General features: G+C 28.1%; 2 protein-coding genes across 2 annotated transcripts; both read left to right on the top strand.

Moving 5' to 3' along the window:
- Positions 1-590: 590 nt before the first annotated feature.
- LOC113554876 (DNA-directed RNA polymerase II subunit RPB1-like) lies at positions 591-5,197 on the top strand. Its single transcript, XM_026958962.1, has 2 exons — positions 591-672; positions 3,817-5,197. The coding sequence occupies exons 1-2, from the start codon at positions 661-663 to the stop codon at positions 5,083-5,085; spliced, it is 1,281 nt and encodes a 426-aa protein (XP_026814763.1). The 5' UTR covers positions 591-660; the 3' UTR covers positions 5,086-5,197.
- A 6,263-nt stretch (positions 5,198-11,460) lies between these two features.
- On the top strand, positions 11,461-24,005 carry LOC113554891 (adhesive plaque matrix protein-like). Its single transcript, XM_026958977.1, has 5 exons — positions 11,461-11,531; positions 13,774-14,525; positions 18,960-19,029; positions 19,238-19,306; positions 23,479-24,005. The coding sequence occupies exons 1-5, from the start codon at positions 11,520-11,522 to the stop codon at positions 23,860-23,862; spliced, it is 1,287 nt and encodes a 428-aa protein (XP_026814778.1). The 5' UTR covers positions 11,461-11,519; the 3' UTR covers positions 23,863-24,005.
- The last annotated feature ends 1,386 nt before the right edge of the window (positions 24,006-25,391 follow it).

The raw sequence follows: 25,391 nt of genomic DNA, 5'->3' as shown, positions 1-25,391 counted from the left end.
ATTCAAACTAGGTCACAATAACGGCTAACTCTGTTAGTTCATCGAATTGATGCCTTAAGCTCGTGTTTTAGATATAACTACACTATCGGGTTACATCTATTCAATTGCAAATATAAATATAAATATGATAAACATGCATAATAATATTATATGCACACAGTATTATGGCATTTAACACTTTTCCACAAATATTACGTATGCCTATCAATTAGACGGCGTCTAAATAAACAGATACCTCCATATAACAGGGCGAAAGTGGTTACCCGTCGATTTCTTTTGACAAATTACATGGGTAATTTTGTTTTGATTAGCAATTTTCATTACTATTACTTGTTATTATAATTGATATTAATACCGTTTTATTACCGGCGGGGATGGACTGTTTGGCCAATTCTTCGCCCCGGGCGACAGTTACGCTGATTGACTACACACCACTACGTTGATCGATATACGATATTCTCCGAAAATGATGTTGTTTATCGTATGCGGACGTAATTATACATTACGTACTCATCCTAAGGGTGTCCGAAGTAGGGTCGACGACTATATTTTTATAGTATATAAATTTCGGATCGTTCGTCGCTAACATTAATATAATCTGTCAGTTCGATCAGTGTTCATCAAACAAATATTATCGTATCAAATAAACTTATCCACACAATGGCAGCCAAAGTAAGTGTTATATTATATATATATATTATTTTAGTTTCTTGTTTCGTCTTGAATCTTTGATGAAGTTATATTTAACGGTTTTAGTTTTTTATGATTTACTTTTAAAATAGCAAGTGAGAAGGTATGAATATTTTAGTGTTTGTGTATAGTATTATTTCGTAGCAATGCGCAATAATATGAAACAAATTATAGTTTAGTTAGGTAACTTCTAACAAAATGAACAAACATGTCTAATTTATCGTTTTACTGGACGTGATGGGTATTTTGGAACATCAATAGTTATAATGTATTTTGCTACCAGTTTTAATATAATTTTTATTTTTTTTTTGTAACATCCAAAGAACAATTTATTTGCATTATTAGATAAAAGATACTTACTCAATATGATAATATTTTAATTTAATTATCAATGGCAAAATGTCAGTAAAATAATATTGTATTACTGCCGTCTAAAACTATCTATGTACTTAATTTATAAATAATGTGATTTCGCATTAATTACTTTCGATTAAAGATATAAAGATATAAAGAAATATTAATTCATCAAACTCAAAATTATCAGAGTGATGATTATTTTAATTAAATATGATATTATATACATTTTTTTAATATTATATTATACATTGAAAAAATATTATGAGATTTTGAAAGTCTTAACATGTTAGATCTGCAATAAAATCGAGTTTTTAATGGCATTTAGAAAATTAATAGTACTTACATAAATAACACAATATTCACTATACGAATAAATAAATAAATAGAATATTGAAAAAAAAATTATGTTGAATTTTAATTTTGAAAAGTGGTTTTTAATGAATTTTTATCAAAAATACATATATAATATATACATATTGGTACATAATATAATAATTGATTTAACTAATTTGACTAAATCGTCTCATTTTAATGTTAAAACTACGTGTTCACAAAATATCATTAAATTGTAAATCCTAAAAAGAACATAAAATATTAATAAATGAAAAATACTAAAAATTATTATGTAAATAAAATTTAAAATATTATTATTCTATACAATATTGTACATTTACTCGTATGTTAAATCATATTAATTATTTGAATAGATTATTTTTTGTATGTAACATGATAGTTATTATTACAAGCACAATACAATTAATATAAAACTCGAATATAATTTTAACGGTGCCAAGACCAAACGATCAACGCTTTAATTCGAGTTTTTTTCAATTTTCGTTAAAATATATTATGATCTTATAAAGTTAAAATAAACATGTTAAGGGCACGCCCTATTTTATTTTTTAACAATGAAATATTTAAAGTAAACATAATATTTTATTATACGTAGGTATTTAATATACGTGACCAAACGATAAACCCTTCAGTTAGAGGACAATATTTGTCACAAACGAAAAAATCTGTAACAAGGCCAAAACGATAATTATTATTGATTTCAGGTTTAAATTTTACTTTCACGATAACCATACATTATATTATTAGTTTAATTTATAGCATTTTAAATTTAAAATAAAATTACTTCTTAACAACGATTTTCAGAAACCAGATTTTCTATATTGATAAAATGCAATTATAAGAAATAATATTTTTAATTGAAAAACCGCTAAGACATTTTTTCCGCCATCTATAAAGTTATAAGCTGATAATGATAATAACCAATAAAAATAATTGCATTTAACTTAAGTATGCGTATATAAAATAATTGCTCATAAAAAAATTGCAACAGGTTAAAAATTAGAACTCAGTGTTAAAAACCGGTAGATAATATATAGGTATATGATAATATAATATTCGATCACAATTCGCAGCTATACCTACTGTTTTCGGGCTTAAAAATGTGATAGGTGACTAATTTAATGTCATGAAATCCGTTTAATTATATTACGGATGGTAAATGATAATGAAAGTAATTTTGTTTTGGCAAAAATCTATTGGGTAAACACGTTATAATATTTTATAATTGTATTTGAATACTATAAAAATAAAACACTAAGTTTATTCAATCACTCTTAATTATTGAAATTTATCACTAATACTATTATATTTTTATAGTTTTAAACGTACAGTATTGTATAATAATGCACGTAGTAGGCGAAGTCAAAGTAGGTAGGCAGATATAATATCTTATACTCATATTATAATAGTAGTCGGCTTTTTTTTTTTTTTTTCATGCCGACTGTAACATAAAGAAGTCGAAACCAAACCGGTTTTTATGTACCACTGATATACATCTGTCAAAGTGTGTTAGTGTGCGCTTTCGTTTTTATCATGACGTTTTACCTTAATAAGGTGACTAATATTATGTTCCAGCCATATTATATTTAGATTAACAAATACATTGTAATATTGCATGTAATATGCACGTAAATTAAAAACTATGTTTTCTTGCAGAAAAAGCATTTTTTTTTCAATTTCCTTTGTTTTTAATAATAACTACTTATTTTAATGTTAGTTTACTATAGTGATTATTATTATTATTATTTTTATTTTTTTTTTAATAGATCGAAAATATAGTAATGATGAGTATTAAATTAATACGATTACTGTTGTATTGTATTATATCGATCATGGTTTATATAACGTATATAGTAATTGTTCTAAATGGAAACAGACCTCAGTATATTATAGTAATGTTTTAATTTAAAATAATGTTTAATACAATAAAACCACTTGTTTCCTTTTTCTTTCACTGACACGTTTTTATTTTTATTCAACATTACATAACTCTAATGTAATTAATTATAACTAAAAAATGCAATGTTATCTAACTATGACTTATAAAAATACATTATGTATTGGTATGACACATATTCATATTAAATACAATATATTTATATATCTATGATCTACGTAGTTACTGTTATACTTGTGAAAATATTGCCAATAAAGTAAAAATAAAACATACATTTTTTAACGAAATGTATACTTAAAATATTGTTTGCTCCTAATTTATTTACTAATTGAGTTTTTTAATTTTTATTTATTTATTTTTTTTTAATTATAAAAACTGAGTAAGCGCGTTATTTATAAAAAAAATCAGGCTTTAAAGGGACAAATCGTATGACATATTGTACTTGTACAAAATTATATTTTAAAATGTAACTACAAACCGTGAAAATAAGTAATTTATTATATTTTTAATGTTTACAGGCCTTAATCATTGCCTGTTTGGCAATTCAAGCCAATATCATTGCTGGATTAGATTGCTCGCCTTCATATTCATCTGGACATGGACTAAAGGAATATTCTTCGCCATCGTATTCACCTTCCTCTTACTCAGCTCCATCATATGGTGCCAAGCCCCAATCGTATTCTGCTCCACAAGCTTACTCTTCTCCTTCATACTCGGCGCCATCATATTCGTCATCTTCCTATTCTGCTCCTTCATATTCTTCTCCAGCATATGGTAAGTCACAAGCTTACTCTTCTCCTTCTTCGTACTCAGCTCCGTCATACTCAGCTCCATCGTATTCGGCTCCGTCTTATTCGGCACCATCATATTCTGCTCCTTCACACTCATCTTCATATTCTCCAGCATCTCAAGCGTATGGAAAGCCACAATCATATTCCACTCCTCATGCCCAGACTTACTCTGCCCCAGCTTATGGTAAACAACAATCTTACTCAGCTCCTTCTTACTCTGCTCCAGCTTATGGTAAACCACAATCTTACTCAGCTCCTTCTTACTCTGCTCCAGCTTATGGTAAACCACAATCTTACTCAGCTCCTTCTTACTCTGCTCCAGCTTATGGTAAACCACAATCTTACTCAGCTCCTTCTTACTCTACCCCATCTTACTCTAGCCCAGCCTACGGTAAGCAACAATCTTACTCTGCTCCGTCTGCGTCCTATGAACAACCCAAATACCCAGTATCTCAATACTCAGCTCCTTCATACGAAGCTAAGCCACAAGCATATTCTGCTCCTGCTACGTCATACAACAAACAACCATCTTATTCCACGTCAGCTTATCCATCTTACCCAAGCCAACAAACTTATGCTGAAGAATCTTATGCACCAAGACCGTACAAATTTGAATACAGCGTAAATGACGAACACACATATGATATCAAAAGCCAAAAGGAAGAAAGTGACGGATATCACGTAAAAGGATACTACACTTTATTGGAGTCCGATGGTTCCCGCAGAATAGTCGAATATACCGCTGATGAAAACGGATTCAACGCCGATGTGAAAAAAGAAGAAGCTCAGGGTTACAGCAAATCAGCTCCAGCGTACAACAAGGACTCTCAATCATATAAATCTGCACCAGCTGCTTACAGCGCACCATCGTACAACAAACAAGAATCATCTTATGGTGCACAGCCTTCTTATAACGCACCTGCGTATAACAAACAAGAATCGTCATATGGTGTTCCAGCCAAACAATCTCAACAATACGAAGCTCCATCGTATTAATTATTTCGAATACCAAATTATAAATGTTACAATTTAACTTTTATGCTCTTTTAAATATTTGAATAAGAACAAAAAATGTGTTATTTGTTTTGTTTTTATTTATTAAACTATGTGATTGAAAAATCAATTATTATATTTACATCTTAATAAATATAGTATGTTATTTCTGAAGTTGACTTTTTTTTTTTACTTAAAATATTAGTTGTTATTAAATTGATTTATTCTACTAACTAGATGATAATATTATTCATTAATATCTGGGATTGAACATATTAACGAGAAATTATTATATATATATATATATAATTATTCGATTTATAAAATTACTTATTGTAAAATGATTAATTGTGATCAGGTCTTAATTAATAGGACTGATGTACTTGCCAGGTCAAAAATATGATTTTATGAAAATTGTATAGCTATTTGAACTTTTGTTCATAAATAATTTAAAAAAAAAACAGTGTGCTCTTGACATTTTAAAACAGTTCATGTTGTATGAGATATTATCGGAAATTTTTACAAAGGAAAATTTGCTGACTATATGTACCGATACCAAGAAAAAAATGAAATAACGAACGTAAATGGATTTTTTTTTTTACTACTCATCTGGTCGCCCCCACAAGTCTCTTGAGCTATGGCTTTGTTATTCAAATGACAGTGAAAACTGGGTTTGTATTTCTATATATAATAATACGATTTTTTATGCCGCTGTTTCCCTTTTACCATAGTATTTATGATACTTATTATGTAATTTATACGAAACAGTTCGATTAAAAATAAATTTTTGATTTTTAAAAACAATATAAAAATTAATTATTTATAATAAATTATTGATGGATTATACATTATAATATAATCATTGATTATATATATATTGATTGTATAATCAATGATACAATTACTCTAATTTTATTTATACCGGTAATATACAAATATTATTATGAGATTTGTATAATATGTGTAATTTAACTTAACTTGTGAGGTGCGAGTAGTATAACTAACTTATTTTTTTTTTTATAGTTATTTAATAGAAATTGCAAGGGTTATTATAAAAATAAAATATTAAAAATAAACAAACGTTCACAATAATAACGAAGCCACAAAAATTATCGATATTTATTTAAGTGGATTCATGTTTATAATAGGTATGAATAAACATACTTTGAAATTAGTTATTTAATGGTAAATTAAATGAATTGTCTTTTGAATTTTATTATTTCAAATTATAAAAATAATTTTACTAACACGGATCTTTTGTATTCATGTCATTGGAATCAAAATATAAAACATATTTATAATATAACTAATCGATACTACAGGAAAAGTCGATAAATTACCCATGTATCATTAATTAGCCAAGCTAAATTATTGGTCTAAAATCATTTTAAATCAAAATAATTTGCTTAAAGATGTAGTTATTAAATAATAGGTACATTTATTTATTTTTCTTCATGCGCGAACGTTAAAAACAAAATAAAAGTAGACAACGATTTAAACGCTAATATTTGAATATTTTGTTAATTATAATTTTATAAAAAGTTAAAAAGTAATTGTTATAGTTTTATGGATATTGTTAATATTATATTTTATTTTTTTTTTTACAGCATCTATGCTACATATAATATATATTTTTACATAATAAAATAATAGAATAGGTAGGTACGTAACATTTCTGAACATACTTCAGAGTTCATCTTAAGATTCACTCGCGTGGTAACATATTAAAACGAATTAATTATGCTAAATTTCGAACGTTCACCGTTTGACGTTGGGCTATAACACACAAACAACTAAAACGTGCATGAAAATTCTATTTAATAACAAACATTACAACACGAATATCACTGAATAGCGAATATCGTATAAAAAAAAACACAAAAAAACTAAATTCCAATACAGTTTATTATAATAAATGTATTGCTTAAAATCATATTGTGTACAATATCACTAGTATTAATGTGTTAATATTATATAAAAATGCAATTTTATATACTATTAAATACAAGTATTGAATAAACCGATCATTGAATTACAGTTTAAAATATTATGAACTCATTAATAAAATTAACAGACTCTCAAGAATGTCCCGATTAACGCGTACCTAGCTAGTACACATTATTATATTGATTATATTATGTTTATTGTTTACTATATTATAAATTATAATCATTTGAAAACTGGATAATGATAGTATTTGTGTATCCTATCAATTTAAAAGAAATTTCAGATAAAGTGTAATTGTTTACAAAAATACCTAAAATATAATTAATAATATCATTGAATTATTTAACCTACAATACTAATGAATATCTTTTCTATGTAGTAATGTAAAATGATCTTAATAACACGAAAATCTAGACAAATTTATTATAAACAAATATTTAATAAAACTAAACTGTTTAAATATCTTGTTCAAAATATGATGATCTGTTTTACAAATTCAGCACCAAATATTGTACATTTAATTTTAATACTTTAAAATGTCAATAAATACTTAACTTTCATGGTATTTCCGTTGTCTGGTATCTTAATAATTATAAATTAAAATGAATTTTTGGCGAATAAAAAATATATATATATAATAATAATATTTTTTAATATGTATAATATCTAGTGTTATATAATCAGGGTTTTTATAGTTTAATTCTATAACTTTACTGGTCATTTAAGAAATTTCATCGATTTTAATAACTGCATGTAAGTTAACAAAGTGGATTTTTTATAATGAACAAAAGGTATTGGTTTAGTATTTTTTTTTTTGTTCTAAAAAATCTTTAAAGCGTGGTAAAAGTGCTCTAAAACGTTCATATAGCTTCTCTAATATTGAAAAGTGAACACAGATGATACTTCAAATAGATTATTTTACTAAATTCTTAATTTAAAAAATATAAAAATTATGAAAAATTTGCTTTTGAAAGAGCAATATGCAGAAAAGGCAAAAGAAGCTTTTGGTAAGTTTGTTATTAAATTACAAATAAAAAGAATAACCTCGAGAACACTTTCATGTAAACAAAAGTACTTCAAAAACTTCATGCCACGCGTATTATTATGACTCTCATGGTTTTTAAATTTAAAATATTACATCAAATTGTACTTATTTCGACAGTATATATAAAATAATAACAAAATTGTCTTCTATGAATTTAATTAAACAATAAGTGATCCAATTCAAACGATTTTAAATTCTATTTTAAATTAAATCGTTTAATCACTATACTATTATATACGCAAGTTATTTATAATATTTTATTTTAATAAATTAATAATATTTATATAAAGATATCATTAACAATTGATGAGTAAAAAAAAAAAACAGGAATAAATATACATACTTATAAACTACACAAAAATATGTTCAAATAATTTTAATTGACAGATAAGTTATTCTTTATTTATTTATTTATTATTTATTTTATTATCAGATCATTAATGTAACTTATAAGTACTATATGAATGATGAATTTAAATCTTGAATTGATGAATGCAAAAATATTAGTTTATTACACAATGAATAGCGTACAGAGTTTTTAATTGAATAAAATGTCAAGTGCATTCAAGTATAAGCTCTGGGGTTTCTTTCTATATTACTTTAATTGGATACTGTGGTGAGATCCAAACTAATGTAGTTATACATCAACTTTTAGAGATATTTACAATATATTCTCATGTCGTATAATGATATTACTAGTTAATGACCCATTTTATTTGTATTAAAAGCAATATAGTCTATAATATAGTATTTCAGTTAACCTATACAAACAAAGAAAAAAAATTATAGATGACGAGAATAAATTATTTTTATATATAGATATTAAATACCCAGTGGCTATTACCTATTTATAAACAATAACTATTTGAAATTAAACTTAAAAAAAAATATACATCATATAATGGTATACAAAATATTAAGTGGATAGATTGCCATTCGCGACAATGAAAATTTTATTTTTTTTTGGAAAAATAAACTATTGCATAAGAATAAAGATTCTGAACAGAGAAGTGTTTAACCAAAAATGATCAAGATTCATTGTTATATCTATGTGCTTAATTGTATTTCTTAATATTTACATTTTATGTATGTTACTATAGATTTATTTATGAACCATAAATACATTAAAAAGTGAAATCACTATAATAAATATCTGGGTATAATTGAGTATATTATATACAATTTTTAGAACTGTTAAATATTTAATAAACAGTTATTAAAGTTATATATTGCATTTTACTATCCTAAAAATATCATCGTAGAATCGTATAAAATTGTACGCACCCTCCGCTCCGGACCAATAATGCATAATAATAATATGTTTATTAACACCCATTAAAGTCAGTTAAATGCATAGCAGAGTTATTCATTATAATTTTAATTTAAAGGTAAGTAATATAATACAATAAGTTTTTCTATACTTAATAAATGAATTATTTTTCATTTTTAGTGAACATTAATTATTCTTTAGAGTATATAAAAATATCAGTGCATATTAGGGTGTTCCTTAATATTTAATTTCAAAATATTTTTGGTCTCACTCCTAAATCAGTGTGTATACATATAAATATGAACTGCAAGAAATTTTTGGTCAATCAAATAAAGTTAACCCGTGCCGACTTGAAGTTGAAATTTGAGTTTAATACATTTTTAAATAATTTTAGACATTTTTGGTATTTCCGTAAATATTTCCTAAACCGTTATAAAAATCGTAATTTTTTATTAAATATTTTTTAAAGTAAATTAAATTTTCAATATATTTTATAGTATAATATTTTTTGATAAATCTATTTATTTATAAGATGCATAAGCTTTTATCTTTAAATACATAATTTCTCCACAAATGTACGTATTATTGTATTATTTACATTACATTTATAATAATTATATAATTCACATTTATAATACTAAAGTATTTATGCACTGCATATGTTGTGTAATTTATTAATAATTAAAAAATTTAGATTTATTATCAAAATTGTAATTGAAATCATCAAGGTTATTGCAGACCCAAAGTATATTAAATTTAGATCAATTTAAATTATATTATAATGTAAATGTATTGACTCATAAAAGGTGGTTAAAAGGTGGATCTGATGAAAAAATTGGAATTAACAAACCTATTTATCATATGATATTTAAGAGCAGAAGCCATTATCATTTTAAATTTAAAAAATATAATATGCGTCAATAAATTTGCATCTGGAGAAGTGCGATTATAAAATGATCAAAACAAGTTTGCATATATTGTAATCTCTTGATACTATTTATTAGCAAGTGAAGGAAATGGTGCGAGAACCGGATATCTCCACATTATGTCACATGGTTTTTATAATACACTGTACACTCAAGTAAAAATAATTCGTACCAAAATCGTTTAAAAATGAGTCACTCCTCGGATTTATATATAAAAAAAATAAATTATAGGTAATTTTGATTGTTTTGAAATATGAATGAATTGAAAACTATTTTGACTCGTCTAGTGTGGTATTATAATTCACATAATATTACCTATTTACCTACGCAATGTACGAATGTCATTAAATTGACTTATACAAAAATGCCTTCGGCGCGTTTTCGAGATACGAAATGAAATCTGGCGACTCGAGGTGGTCGGCTGCAGGTGATTGCGGAAAACACAAGTGTATAGCGAATATATATATATCGGTACACTTACATACCTAATACACTATATTATTCTATACCGCTGTACTCTTGTCGACATCGGCGGTGCCCCAAAGCTCCACGTTCGCGGTTCCCATAACCCGAACGGTCTTGACCCGATTGTCGACAATACATACGCTGACATTTGTTTCGTCAAAAGTCGCGTGGCGCGTATACAATATCGCGTACCACACGCTTATTCATCATGATATATGTATATACATATTTTTTTGTCACATAATAATAATAATAATAATAATAATTCAATTACCTATACGGTAATACTGCGATATTGGGTATATATTTTTTTCGCACGCTCACTACGCCCGACACGTCATCGGCTTTGCTATTATTACTATTATGATATTATACATTATTATTATGTTACTTTGTATAATATATATATATATAGGTAATACGTCTAGCTGTAACATATCGTAGGTATAGATATAATGTAATCGTCGTTATGTATTATTTACAGTCGTTATTACGGCCCGGACGTCGTACCGTCCCCTCTGGCTGGCGGCCCCGAGGGCCGTGGCTGTGGTTTGCGGCCCGCGCGCCGCCGGCGGCGACGGCATTACACACAGCATTATGTGTACCCATAATATGACGTGTGTATATCGCGCATTATACGGAGATACCCCCACGCCGCGCCCGCTCCGAAACGTGAGGTCCCCAACTTTAAACCTATATAAACCGAAAACCGCGTGGCCGACGCAATATTGTCCCATCTGACGAAGAGCTGTGAACTGGTCTGAACACAGAAACCAAACAAACCATGGCGTTCACAGTGAGTATAATGATATTACAGTAGTACAATACAATATAATATAATGTTATTATAATTATTATTATTTATTATAACAATAGTTTCGCGAGATTTCTGATGTCGGTGTGTAGTAGCCGCCTACAATGGATATTCGTCGGGTTATCATTTCGGATACAATATAAATATGTATTGAAAACAATTAATTTCCGAGCATTATTCGATCGGTTCGAACGATAAATTCGGTATCGATATCACGACTTTGAATTCGATCAATCGCACCGAAAAACGTTTTTGAGTACATTGTTAGATATATTTGAACACGTCCGGCTAAAATAATTATCACGTTAACACAATATTCAAGCTAGGTCGACCGAGTGTTTTACGAATTTTCCAAAGCATATTTAAAAACAAGACATACCTGACATTATATCACTATAAATAAGTTACAAATGATGATCGCTTCCGTAATGATATTTCGGTGATGGCAAGCTCGTGTGCCATACCGTACTCTTTTTAATATCGTAAGATTATTCACGTGTAGTTCGATTTATTTCATAGATTTCATAAATTGCGTATTTAAAAATAAGCACGATTATAATAAAACTGCAATGTGTTAAATTTCAGTTTCTATTTGTAAACATTTGAAACTTTATGAAAAATACCCAATATTCTTACTTTCTAAGTATAGACACTGTTATAAAAATTATTTCTTTTACTAGAAAATTATAATTGCAAAATCAAATAAATTTTAACATAATGACTATCATAGTAATATGTAAATTAGTATAACATATACACACATTATATATTTATATTATACAAATATAGAATACTTTTTTTTTGCTTTTAAATTTCACTCAATTTAAATTATTCAGTCGTGATAGTACTTGCACATGTTTGAATGAATATTTTTTATTCACTTTGTACATTTATATTTTATATAGTACTGAGTATATACAATAGATCTAGTTCCTGTATGCTATAAATCATAACTTGCAAGGTAGTTAGTTAATTGTTTAATGTTTAAATAAATAAATCTAATAAAACCCTATAGTAAACATACATTATAATGTATAATGCATTATTATTATATAATATAATTATTACTTTTAGATTATGAGTAAATTTAAAATTTAATTCCTTATGTTAATTTCATTTAAAACCTGGTGAAGTTATGCTTTTATGTAAATTGTTCCAATAGGAAACGTAATAATAGCTGTTTGATGATTTTCTTTTTACAAAACGAGGTGTTACTGAATAAGCTTTTTTATAAAATATCATTCCTATTCTAAAGTTAGGTTAAGTTATACTTTGTTCAAAAAAACCTGTACTAGTGATATAAATACTTTAAAAATCAGTCAAAGTTGAACAAAGTAATAAGAACTTCTCAAACAAACATATTACAACTGTTCAATATCTTACTACCGAACATGTATTGTGCAAGAGGTTGCATAGAGAAATAATTCATGTGACACAAATACTCTGTAGTATTACGCGATCTCGTAGTGCATCTGCGTTAGGTTTCCAATAAAGGAATTTTCGCTCTCGATCCAGAAATGATCAAACCACATAGTAACAGAAGTATTCCGCAGACGCTTTAAAATCATACCAGTCGTTTTAGTAATATTTCGTAGTACGAAATGCAACATTTTATTGATTTTGTACCTACTGTGATTTATTTACTAATGGAACAGTATAATAATATGTTTACGAGCTTTGAAAGTTTTGCATTAAACTAACCAGTAGGATTGTCTATAAAGTTATCTAAAACGTGAGGCGTGTACAATGCTCTGCATTTATATATATATAAATATTGTTCAATAGTTGTATTCATTAAATGAGCGCAAGATTAAACCATAACGGCAATGATGGTAATTCATTATTGGTTTTTAAATCTGACTACAATATTGTGAGCGTAATGTGCATACAATTTAATATGCATGACAGACCCGACCTCAAAGATTATTTTTCACGTCTTTTGTCAACAATGCTATTTTTTAATGATAATATTCGGTATACAAAAAATACACGTTTTTAAAATATATTTTCAGTAGACAACTAAAACGAAATTATTTTTTAATTGTCGTCTGTTGTATTTTTTCCAAACACATTAATATAATACTGTTCAAAAATAACTTTTGATTTAAGACCATTATATAGTATGCACGATATATTTATGTACATAACTTGAATATTCTAAAATTAAATTGACCAATAAAAAAAAAAATTAAATGACTTATTGTTTATGCGTTATGTGTTTTAGATTTTTGGAGTTTCGGCATGCCTATTATTGGTTGTGAACACCGTCACACCTATCTCTGTACCCTCTTACCCATCTTCGTCGTATCCCTCGACTACGTCATACAGCTCAGCTCCGGCGTATACGCCAGCTCCTCCATCATACAGCCCAGCACCGGCCTACAAACCAACTCCATCATACAGCCTTGCTCCGTCGTACAAATCGACCCCGTCGTACAGCCCTGCCCCGGCCTACAAGCCTGCTGGTCCAGCCTATAAACCAACCTCGGCTTATAAACCAGCCCCGGTTTACTCTGCTCCGTCCTATTCCGCCCCATCCTACTCTGCCCATTCATACTCTTCCCCGTCCTACTCTGCGCCGTCATACTCTTCCCCGTCCTACTCCGCACCGGCACCGTACAAATCTCAAGAGCCCGAGTACCCGGCCAAGCCGTACAACTTCGAATACTCTGTCAACGACTACAACACCGGAGATGTCAAGAGCCAAGCCGAATACAGTGACGGAAAGAACGTCAAAGGTTACTACAGCCTGATCGAGGCCGACGGAACCAAGAGGATCGTCGAGTACACCGCTGACGAATACGGTTTTAACGCTGTTGTCAAGAAGGAAGGCACTCCGTCGTACGGCGCTGCCGCTCCAGCTTACTCATCGGCCCCGGCTTACTCGGCTGCTCCAGCATACTCGGCTGCTCCAGCATACTCGGCTGCTCCAGCATATTCGGCTGGCCCGGCTTACCCAGCGGCCCCGGCTTACTCGACCCCCGCCTACTAACGAGTCCCTCGCAATGACTGTTCACCAATGATTTAACTATGCAGACGTCGCCCAAAACAAATGGCGAACGATCGAATAATAATAATAATAATTATACGTAACATTGATATTATGCAGTACGCACATAATAGTTTGATCTTGTAACATCGTCGTTACACGATTTTGTACTGCACGTACAAGTGTTTTATGTACGAGTGACAAAGCAATATTATTATTATTATCGTTTATTTATTTTATAAGTCTTCCTAATATTTTTATATATAATTTTTATTATTATTTTATATGGTTTACATACTATTGATTTGTTACTTCTGTTTTTTTCCTACTCTAATAAATATTATAGAAAATTATATTGTTTTGCATTTTTTTTCTTCTGCGATATAATGCCGTAATATTTTTTTTCACTTTTGATACACGCGTCATGCAGAGTTATTGACGATTTGCATCGACCGTTCGGGAAAAATACCACGTTAAACGGCCGCCTGTTGTGATACACATATAGGTACATGTGCGTATAATATATTAATGATCATAATTACGTTGTAGAGGTGTACCCATCAGCGTAGGCGGTCAAAAAAGAAAACCGAAACAATAAAGTTTACGAAATCTGTCGTCATTGTGTGACAGCCATTTGTTTTAGAAAGGTTACGGTTATGGATAGACGATGGCTCTACAGACAGTCTGCGATAATAGCCTAAAACCATATGATATGATACAAATACGTCGTGTATACGCATACACGTATTATTATACATACTATGTAGACCTATATTATCTAATTATTGTGTTCGGATCAAAAATGATACAACTATACTCGAATATTATTATGATGAACGTTTTGAATCGACAGCCGTATTATCATCATAACTATTGCGTTACAACACACTCATATCGGTATTAATCCACTACGAGCAATGGCGTATGGCCGGGATAATAATGTTATGTAGATCTGTTAATTAAATATTAACATAATGTGTAAACGTCTGTGATTCTGGTCGATTGAACAAAATAGATATCGACGTGGTGAGGTCGGATTTTAACGAGAGAGACAAAATTAAATGTAAATTAAAACAATTTTACGTAATAGAAATAGGTTAATAAATGCACATTATAAAATAAATGCAAGTATACATCAATATCTATAGATATGCATAGAAGATCATGTCGAAGTAATATTTAAGTATATATGCCACGCAATATTCTTACGCAAAATGAACAAAAATGCATGTATGTAAACACACCCAACTCAGTAGGTTGAAATACCATCGAGGCATCGACCTAAGGTGGAACTTCTTATATTTTCTTATTCTAAATGCATAATTGATGAGAGCCCGTTAATATTTATGTATATAATATATTAATAATTATGTAATTATTTATAAAGATGGATAGCTTGGATAAATGTTAAGGAATCTTGAAAATGTGTACTATGCTCCTTATAGAATAATATTATTTATCAATAAAAATGTTCAATTCCCTTTTAAAATATTATATTTTATAATACGTTATATATAATATAACAAGCAATTATTATTTAGACATAAATCACATAGTTGTATATTTTATATTTTAAATGTTTATAGTAACTATTTTCTTGTTCGTTTTACAAACTATAACCTACATGACGGGAGTAGGTATGTGGACGAGCATCAACACGGTAGACAGCGTTAAATGCACACTAAAAATATTTGGATTCGAAAATACTATATAATTTAAAATAATAATCTGAAATACGAATTGTATACCAGATAAAATGTTACTATATTTATATTATAAAATGTAAACGAACTAAAAAATATTTTTAATTACCTTAATATACATAAGGATAAGTAAGAACATGAATTTGTGTTCATTTTTCATTTTTCCATAATTGTTGTGCAGAGTATAGGAAAGTTGATAAATTAATAATAAGCTATTATTTTACTAAAATAGCTTATTGTTAAAAAAAAAAATATTGATTAATTCAAAATAATATTTGTAATGTTTTCATTTTAGTTTAGTTAAAAAAAAAAAGCTCATACAGGTCTAAAAATAGAAAAAAATCAATATGATATTTAGATAACGTGGAAGATTAGTAAGTATATTATATAATATTATGAGCCTTTACTTTGTATTTTAATCCCTTAAAATCGGTACGACTATACGTGGAATGTTGTATAGGCATTTTATACATTGCATTGCAATGCTTGCCGTACTTAACTCAAACGACAAAGGGTTCAAAGTTTCACGAACTTATATACAATCACAGAGACTTATTTATGACTTATATTTTGTTGTTTCTATGCTTTTGAAAAACTCATTTAGTTTTAATTTATAAATATATATATATATATCAAGATATTACTATATTTACATAGATGTAGTGTCCAATTTATCATATTGTAACAAAAATATTAAATAAATAATTTGTTCGAATATTTTATTAAAACAATAAACAATGTAATAAATATAACAACTCTTTATATAATTATACTTTTACTTTATGTTTCTAGCCGCACTTAAATTGTATTATATCTTTCTCAACTTGCGAATAGTCTTATTATATATTGCTCTGTGTATGCGATACATTTTAATTTTATATAATATACATTATTTCACCTATTAATAATAATACGTAAATGCTATAACATGACCAAAATTCATGCATCTGGTATTAATTAGCGTGCGTGTTAATCTGTTAAAATTAATAATATTAATGAACATTGTTGTATTATATATATATATATAAATAAATTGAATCACATATATGATTACATATTATACATTCACATATTGTATATTATATATTAAATCAAATACTTAAAGTTTTGATGACAATTTTTCATTACTCAGTCTTATATTCATTAACTTTTTAATGTAATAGACCAACTACATATAATATTATTTATTATAATTATGTTTTGAAACATTTACGTTAATTTAAACAAAATACTGATTCCTCAAAGTAATAATTGATTTTAATTTTACCACTATATTATAATAAATCCGGGTTATATTTATTCACGCCTAACGCGTATAAAAATGTAAAATCTTAGGAGAGAAAATATTTTTCGTTAAGTCGTTGATTATTATTATATTTGATTAAAAGTTTTAAAAATATCATAGTTATTCAAATAAATTGTTATTTTTCAATTATTAGGTAAAATAAAATTATTAATGCTGTATTACGTCTATGGGTATTGTAATTTTAGGTTCAAAATTTATTGATAAAAAATCATGATAGTCCTCCCCATCTCTTACACATTATAGATAAAATATTAAATTATAGGTTCGAAATCTACACCTATGTGAACACAGCATTATTTCTGTAATTTAGATGACAAGCGTGAACAATTAATTTAACCACGTGAGGTAGGTACATGTTTATGCACTAACTAATTATTACTAACAATACTTAAAAAAAAACAAACAGTTATGTTCAAGCACCCGTACATAACGTAGCTACATACCATTTTATTAGTCGTTAATTAAATAATAAATTACGTTATTAAAACTTTATTAATTTAATTTTTATTTGATATACAGTTAGGTACTTAAAAGACATAATTAATAATAAAAGCATTAAAAATTAAAAATGATTTATATTATATTTGACCATCATAAAACTAGAATTATTCTAGGTTCGGTCAGAGTGACATATATATATATAAAATGTTTATTATTTGTTTACTTCACGCATTATATTTTGATATACATAATGTAAGACACATTAATACAATAATATTATTACTAATAATAATTATTTTAGTCAAAATATGACTAACACAATAAGTAAGTATTAGTATTGAAAAATAAGTAATCAATAGCAAATGTTTATAATATAAAAAAAATATACACAACTCTACAACTGATGTTCAAATTGTTCCAAAATGTCATACAGCATATAGATTAATTGGAAAGGATTTTTTAGCATAAGGGCGGTAACCATCCGTGTTGAATGTATGAAAAGAAAAATATAACATAATATTATATAACCGGTTCTATAATATATTATAGCAAAAACATAATGTAATGTACAATGTTTAACAAATAAGGAGATTGGAAGGGATGAAATCACAGTTACGATTCAACATAAATACGGAGAATCTAAAGTGAACAGTATCAGTCATACACAGTGCAAATACGTTCCTGCTAATAGCACTCACAAAGCATATAGTTCAAAAACTATCACACACAAAAATATAAAATGGCCGCCAAGGTATGTATTACAGTTCGTTCCGAAACTATTTTATACGGATGAACATAAACAAACATGAAACTCACTTTTATAATATTAATATAAAAATTATTGTTTGAGAGAGAGAGAGAGAGAGAGAGAGAATATTGTTATATTTTTGTACTATAGAAGTATAGACTATAAGTAAATTTCGTTTTTGATTTCAGATGATCATTTTCGCCGCCTGCGTGGCCACCGCTCTTGCCCAATACGCCGCACCCGCTTACAAGCCAGCGTACTCAGCGCCCGCTTACTCCGCACCAAAGGCTTACGCCCCAGAACCCGCATACCCACCCACACCGTACAACTTCGAATACAAGCGTAAACGACCCACACACCTACGACGTCAAGAGCCAATCCGAATACAGTGACGGAAACGGCTACGTCAAAGGATCTTACAGCCTTTTGGAAGCAGATGGTTCCACCCGTACCGTTGAATACACCGCCGACGACTACAACGGTTTCAACGCCGAAGTCAAGAACTCCGCACCGGCCTACAAGCCAGCTTACTCTGCACCAGCTTACCCTGCACCCGCATACTCGGCGCCGGCTTACAAACCAGCACCGTACAAGGCGTATTAACGACTTTCCCTCACGCCTAAACATTATCAATCTCAACATCGATCGTGATGGTCGTTTAGTCGTCATAATATGAATTGTTATCATATCGTTGTTCGCCGAACAAATATGTAAAATATTATCATTTCATCAATGTGTTTATTTTGTAAATAAATAGTGAATTCAAAAATACTATAAACATATACTGAGCATTTATTTTTTATTATAATACATGATTATTAATTATATATACAGTAAAATCCGCTTAATGGGGATACTTCATAATCGTTAAAAATAAGCAGAGTCCCGAATAAACGTATTGGTTACATTATACATTGGTTTACTGAAACAGTCGGATAATAGAGACAGATTGATCACCGCCGTCCGATGTGTCCCAATTTAGTGGATTTAACTATATATATTTATTTCAAACTTCGTAATTTACGATTACGTATCATCGTTGGCTAATCAGACTAAAAAAGTCAAAAAAATATTTCAGTACACAATATGATATGGTTTTAAAGTATAATTTCAAAACTCAACTGATAAAATATGTAATATGCGCCATACTACCAGCTACAGAAGTGTGCATTAAAGTCGACTTTCTATATGAAAGTTATAAATAATAATATATTTATATTAATTTAAAAATAAATCAGAAACCTCACATCTTATAAATATTATATACACTGAATCTTGTGTTTACACAATTTACTCAACAATGATTCAATTAATAAAAACATTGTTTTCGTATTACATTTATACCTGCAGTATAATCACATACCCCTTATCATGATAATTAAAAAATCGTGGAAAATTATTATTTTGGACTTATATTTGAATAAACTTTTTATTTCCTAGGATGTATGAAAATTATTTTTTTTGTTCATGTTAGACTTAATTAAATGAGAAGTGTTGATGAACACTACGTATATTAATTTTACAATGAGGTATATATATTTCTTGAGTATGACGAGTTTGGGTACACATTTTGTAGTAAAAACAATACAATAATCTCAAACTTTGAGGTTTCTAAAAGGAAATTGGATCTAGTTGGTAATTTTGGAGATCAACATTGAAAACTTGAGAACTTAATACGCAAAAACTAGTTTATTACAACATTTTCTTATATTTAATTCAAAAATACAATACAGAGTGTCCCGTGAAGAGTTACTTATTACAATATTTCCTGAAATAATAGAGATATTATAATTCTAGTTTTTTAATAAGATTCATAGGGACAAAAATACAATTATTTCATATTTTAATTTATTTAAATGTTTTGGTAAAAAAGTTAAAAATATACTTTTTTATTTAAATTATTTTCAAAAAAAATTGAAGAAATTCATTTTGTAGAGTTCAATAATATTGACATTACAAAATTGTATTTTCATTAATCACCTGATTTTTATTATTTTTTCTAGTTTCGAGAAAAACTGCGAATTATTTAAAACCATAGTGACTATCTAGTGTTATCTATTGATTATAATTATTATAGTGTACCTAACCGTATTAAATACTAAGTATAAAAAAGATGTACATATTGTCATATTTTACAATACTTATTTATTTTTATTTAAAATTTTATTAATGTTGAAGAAATAAAATATATTTATTATGCAAGCCATACTGAAAGCGTTCACCGGCCATACGTTAACCTACGATCACGCGGGCCACATGTTTGATACAATGACACCATTATTGTATTAAACAATTCATATTTTTTTATGTACATTAAATATATAGATTAAAAAAATTTCTATATTTTTGTAAAAATATGGTGAGAAATAAAATTATTGTGCATTTTTTTTTTGATGAATTATGATCATTATTCATGCACACACTTAAGAACTTAAAACATTAACGGTTATAGTTAAGTTATATTTTAATTTGTTTAGTATTTAAATTTATTACCAATTACAATTTTGAAAATTATTTAATTTAATTTTGTTTTCATTTGAAGTTGAGTGATGAAACAAATGATGGAATAGTTTTTAAAATTCAATAACAGTTTAGTAACTCTTCATAATATAATATTAATATGTAAGAACACCCACCATTGCTTACACCTAAAATTATGTCTTAACAACGTGCAAGGAATGTTCTTTCTTTTATTTTCTATACTAAATATAAGCATCTTATATGTTATATAGTGCATATTATGCACACGTGACTGCTCGTTCGCAACAATTGTGTTGTAATCGTTTTCAATAATATTTATATTATATTTCACACACACACACACACACACACATATTATTGTTTCACTTTGCTCTATACCCTTAAAGGTATAAGATAACATAGTCCAATAGTTATAAAATAATATTTATTTTCCATATTCAATAAATAACATTTTCTATTATTATTTTACAATTATATAAAAATATATCTTTTTACTGCTGTGTATGTACGTCTTTGTGATTGGTATTTTCTAGTTCTTGAGTTTTAAGTTTTGTAATAATGAAATATATAATATACATTAATATGTTTTGTATGTTGTCATAATTATTAATTTAAAATCAAACACTGCTGATTGGAAAGTTATTAAATAATATTTAAATCATTATTACTGACTATAAATATTTATTGTATTCGTGATTTTATCCGACTGAATATAAAATTTCAGCGAATTGATGCAAGATTGCCGATGGAATATTATATTCGTATAGCATAACAAGTAATGTATACATACATGATGTAACATAATACAACAGGTTTGCTAAAAGCATAAAGATCATTTTTATGTTATACTGCAAACTAGGTTGAAACAATCCTTGATGTTGCTCGACATTTTTAACGTTAAATCAGAAACATCGGTAAATGTATCACAAAAATTAATAGTCTATAAATATTTATGAATTACAAAATTTTCAAATTCTTCTCGTGTTCGTATTTTCAAAACGTTTATTACGTACCTACCTATATAGTGAATAGTATATGCATAATATACACTGCAGTGTTTCAATTACACCATTGACGATATTAAATTAAGTAGGTACAATATTAAATTTTTTTTTAATATTAATATTATCCGTTCAAATATTATGTGAACATAAATGATATGTAAATGTATAACACACAAGTATTGGTTTAGACCTAGTTATGGTATGCTAAATTAAATTACCGACGAAAATCAAGTAAATCATAGAATGCTACGTCAACTTTGTTTTCAACACCGCGCCGTCATCGCGTAAAAAAACAACCTCTCGTACGCCGCTGCTACTAAACTAGTGTATAAGCGGCGCGCTCTTTCTAGCTCATTTTTACACCTACTCGAATCGCACGATTGATGATCATTGGATTTGTTAAAAAAATTACTAATGAAATGAAAAACGTAAAAGACCGTTCTCGGCTATAATTATCATTAAACGGCATACCTACTATATACAAATCGTAGTAAAATACTAAGAAACAGAATTTTGTGAAGTTTTATAAATAACAGTTATATTTTACAATATTAATAATATGAAAATTTATTTTGTACTATAAACGGCAGATGTATCAAGTATAAAATGATTGGGCACATACACGATTCCATTTAAACGATACATTAAAATGCTCTTTTCATAGTTACGAATATCATACTCGCGCGTTTCAGTTTAAGCTGTTTAGGTTGATACCTGCCACTCCCTTAGGAGTAACCGTAATAGCGTGTATCAATTAATGTATTTTAAATAGATCGTTAACGTGAATAAATTGATTTTTTTTACAAACATGAACCATGTATACACTAATTCAAATTAAATGTGTTAAAAATACAATGCATACTGCACGGGCGTCTCCGCCTCAACCGGTTCTTGTACGACGCGATAAAGTAACTGTCCAAGAGTATATTATTTACTATATATGACTGGAAGGGATGAGGCGACAAATTTTTAGCTTAAATACCATGTCTTTGGTCTCCATAATCACCAGTTCATTTCTGCACACAGTCAAGCAATACTTTGACCAAGCAATAACAAAAACAATAAAATGGCCGCTAAGGTAAGTTAAGACTATCGTGATTTGATATTTTAAAACGTTTAATTTTTTAAACGAAGCGATTTTTAATTGATTAGGGTGAAAATTATTTTTTTAAATTTGTAAATCGTATTTTACAGATCATCATCCTCGCCGCTTGCGTGGCTACCGCCCTCGCCCAATACTCTGCCCCAGCTTACAAGCCAGCGTACTCAGCGCCCGCTTACTCCGCACCAAAGGCTTACGCCCCAGAACCCGCATACGCCCCAGCCCCATACAGCTTCGAATACAGCGTAAACGACCCACACACCTACGACGTCAAGAGCCAATCTGAATACGCCGACGGCAACGGTTACGTCAAGGGATCTTACAGCCTTTTGGAAGCCGATGGTTCCACCCGCACCGTCGAATACACCGCTGACGACTACAACGGTTTCAACGCCGTCGTCAAGAACTCCGCCCCAGCTGCCTACAAGCCAGCTTACTCCGCACCAGCTTACTCCGCACCAGCCTACGCTGCCCCGGCTTACCCAGCACCAGCTTACTCTGCCCCGGCCTACAAGCCAGCATACAAACCAGCATACTAATAATTTATTTTGTCATGTAAACCAAATCTCTTCTTTACCTTTTTTGATTTCATGACCCTGTCATGAAATTTTCATTATTCACCAACTATTTATGTCATCATTGTATTTATTTTATAAATAAATAATGAAATAAAACAAATAAAGTATTTGTTATTTTTTTACAATTATATATATTTATATATATATATATATTGTACATAGTTTAAAATTTGTTTTATACAAATATATACATATTATAAAGATAATCCTAAAACCTATATTTGATGAAGCATCTGTATAGTGATAACATATCATAGGTCTTTTCGTAAACCATGTTTGTCGTTATAAAAATTGACTATTTATTCACAATGGTTAGGTTTAAAAAGACGGTTGGCTTCAAATAGTTATTGCTGTTTTATCATCGTGTATTTTTATTCAATGGAACTGAGAAAAATGTATTATTTTTAATTTTTTGTAAAATATTATGTTCTATTGTCTTTGCAATTCTCAAATCTCTCTTACGTCTTGCTTATGCCCATAAAATGTATTGCGGTTCACAAATTATGTCTAGTGTGCAAAAATAGTTTTTAAAACAAATATACAAGTATAATTAACATGCTAATACAGTATATTAATTATGTTAGTTAATTATTAAATATATCAAAGTATTTTTTTATTTACACGCTTACAATTTTTATTGTATTGTTCTTTCCTACCTTCGTGTGTATTTATAACAATTCTGTAAGAGTTGATTATTATATAAGCTTATCCGTACTTATATCATAATATTCTAAATATTCTATATATTTACAACATTTTAACTATAACTAGGGTTCGGATTTGGTAGCTGCTTTTTTTAAAGAAATTTAAAAGGATAATTATTTATCTTTATTTAATTTTTATTTTTATAAAATTAATTTCATTTTTCTTTGTTTTTAAATTATTGTAAATGTTTTTTTTTTTTTGCTTAACAATAATTGAGTAATTACGTATTTATGGCATAAATCAATTAAAACTTGCCAATCTGACAATTTTTCGACCCGTCATGTTTTAAAAAATATACAGAAAGTACCACATAGAGTATAACTGATATACTTTATAGCTTTGTCATTTCTAGTTTAAAAAAAGGGAGGTTTAATAAATTAGGTACCTATAGAAATTATAGTATCTACTATTCTTATGTATTATTAATAGGTTAATTAGTTAATGGAAATTTAATATTTTTGCAATTTCTTTAAGTATTTCAAGTAAATTAAATGTCAAATTTTTACATTATAAGTTTTTTCTGTACTAGTTCTAGTTCTCAAATGGATTAACTTGACTATAATCTTCGAGATAAATAACAATAATAATATGTAAGTTAATAGCTATTAACTTACATAAATATAAGTTTTAAAATTATAACATGAACATTAGTTATAACTTATAATCAACAACTATTTTGGTCAAAATTCAAGTGTATTAATGAAAACAAAACTAACTCATTCAAAGAAATTAAAGAATAATTAATATAACTTTATATACTTTATATTGACTTTATATTTAAAAAC

Source organism: Rhopalosiphum maidis, chromosome 2 (genome assembly GCF_003676215.2).
Source record: "Rhopalosiphum maidis isolate BTI-1 chromosome 2, ASM367621v3, whole genome shotgun sequence".
Classification (NCBI taxonomy): Eukaryota; Metazoa; Arthropoda; class Insecta; order Hemiptera; family Aphididae; genus Rhopalosiphum; species Rhopalosiphum maidis.
The sequence above is the reverse complement of the archived record's forward strand: the minus strand, read 5'-3'. Positions and strand labels throughout refer to the sequence as shown.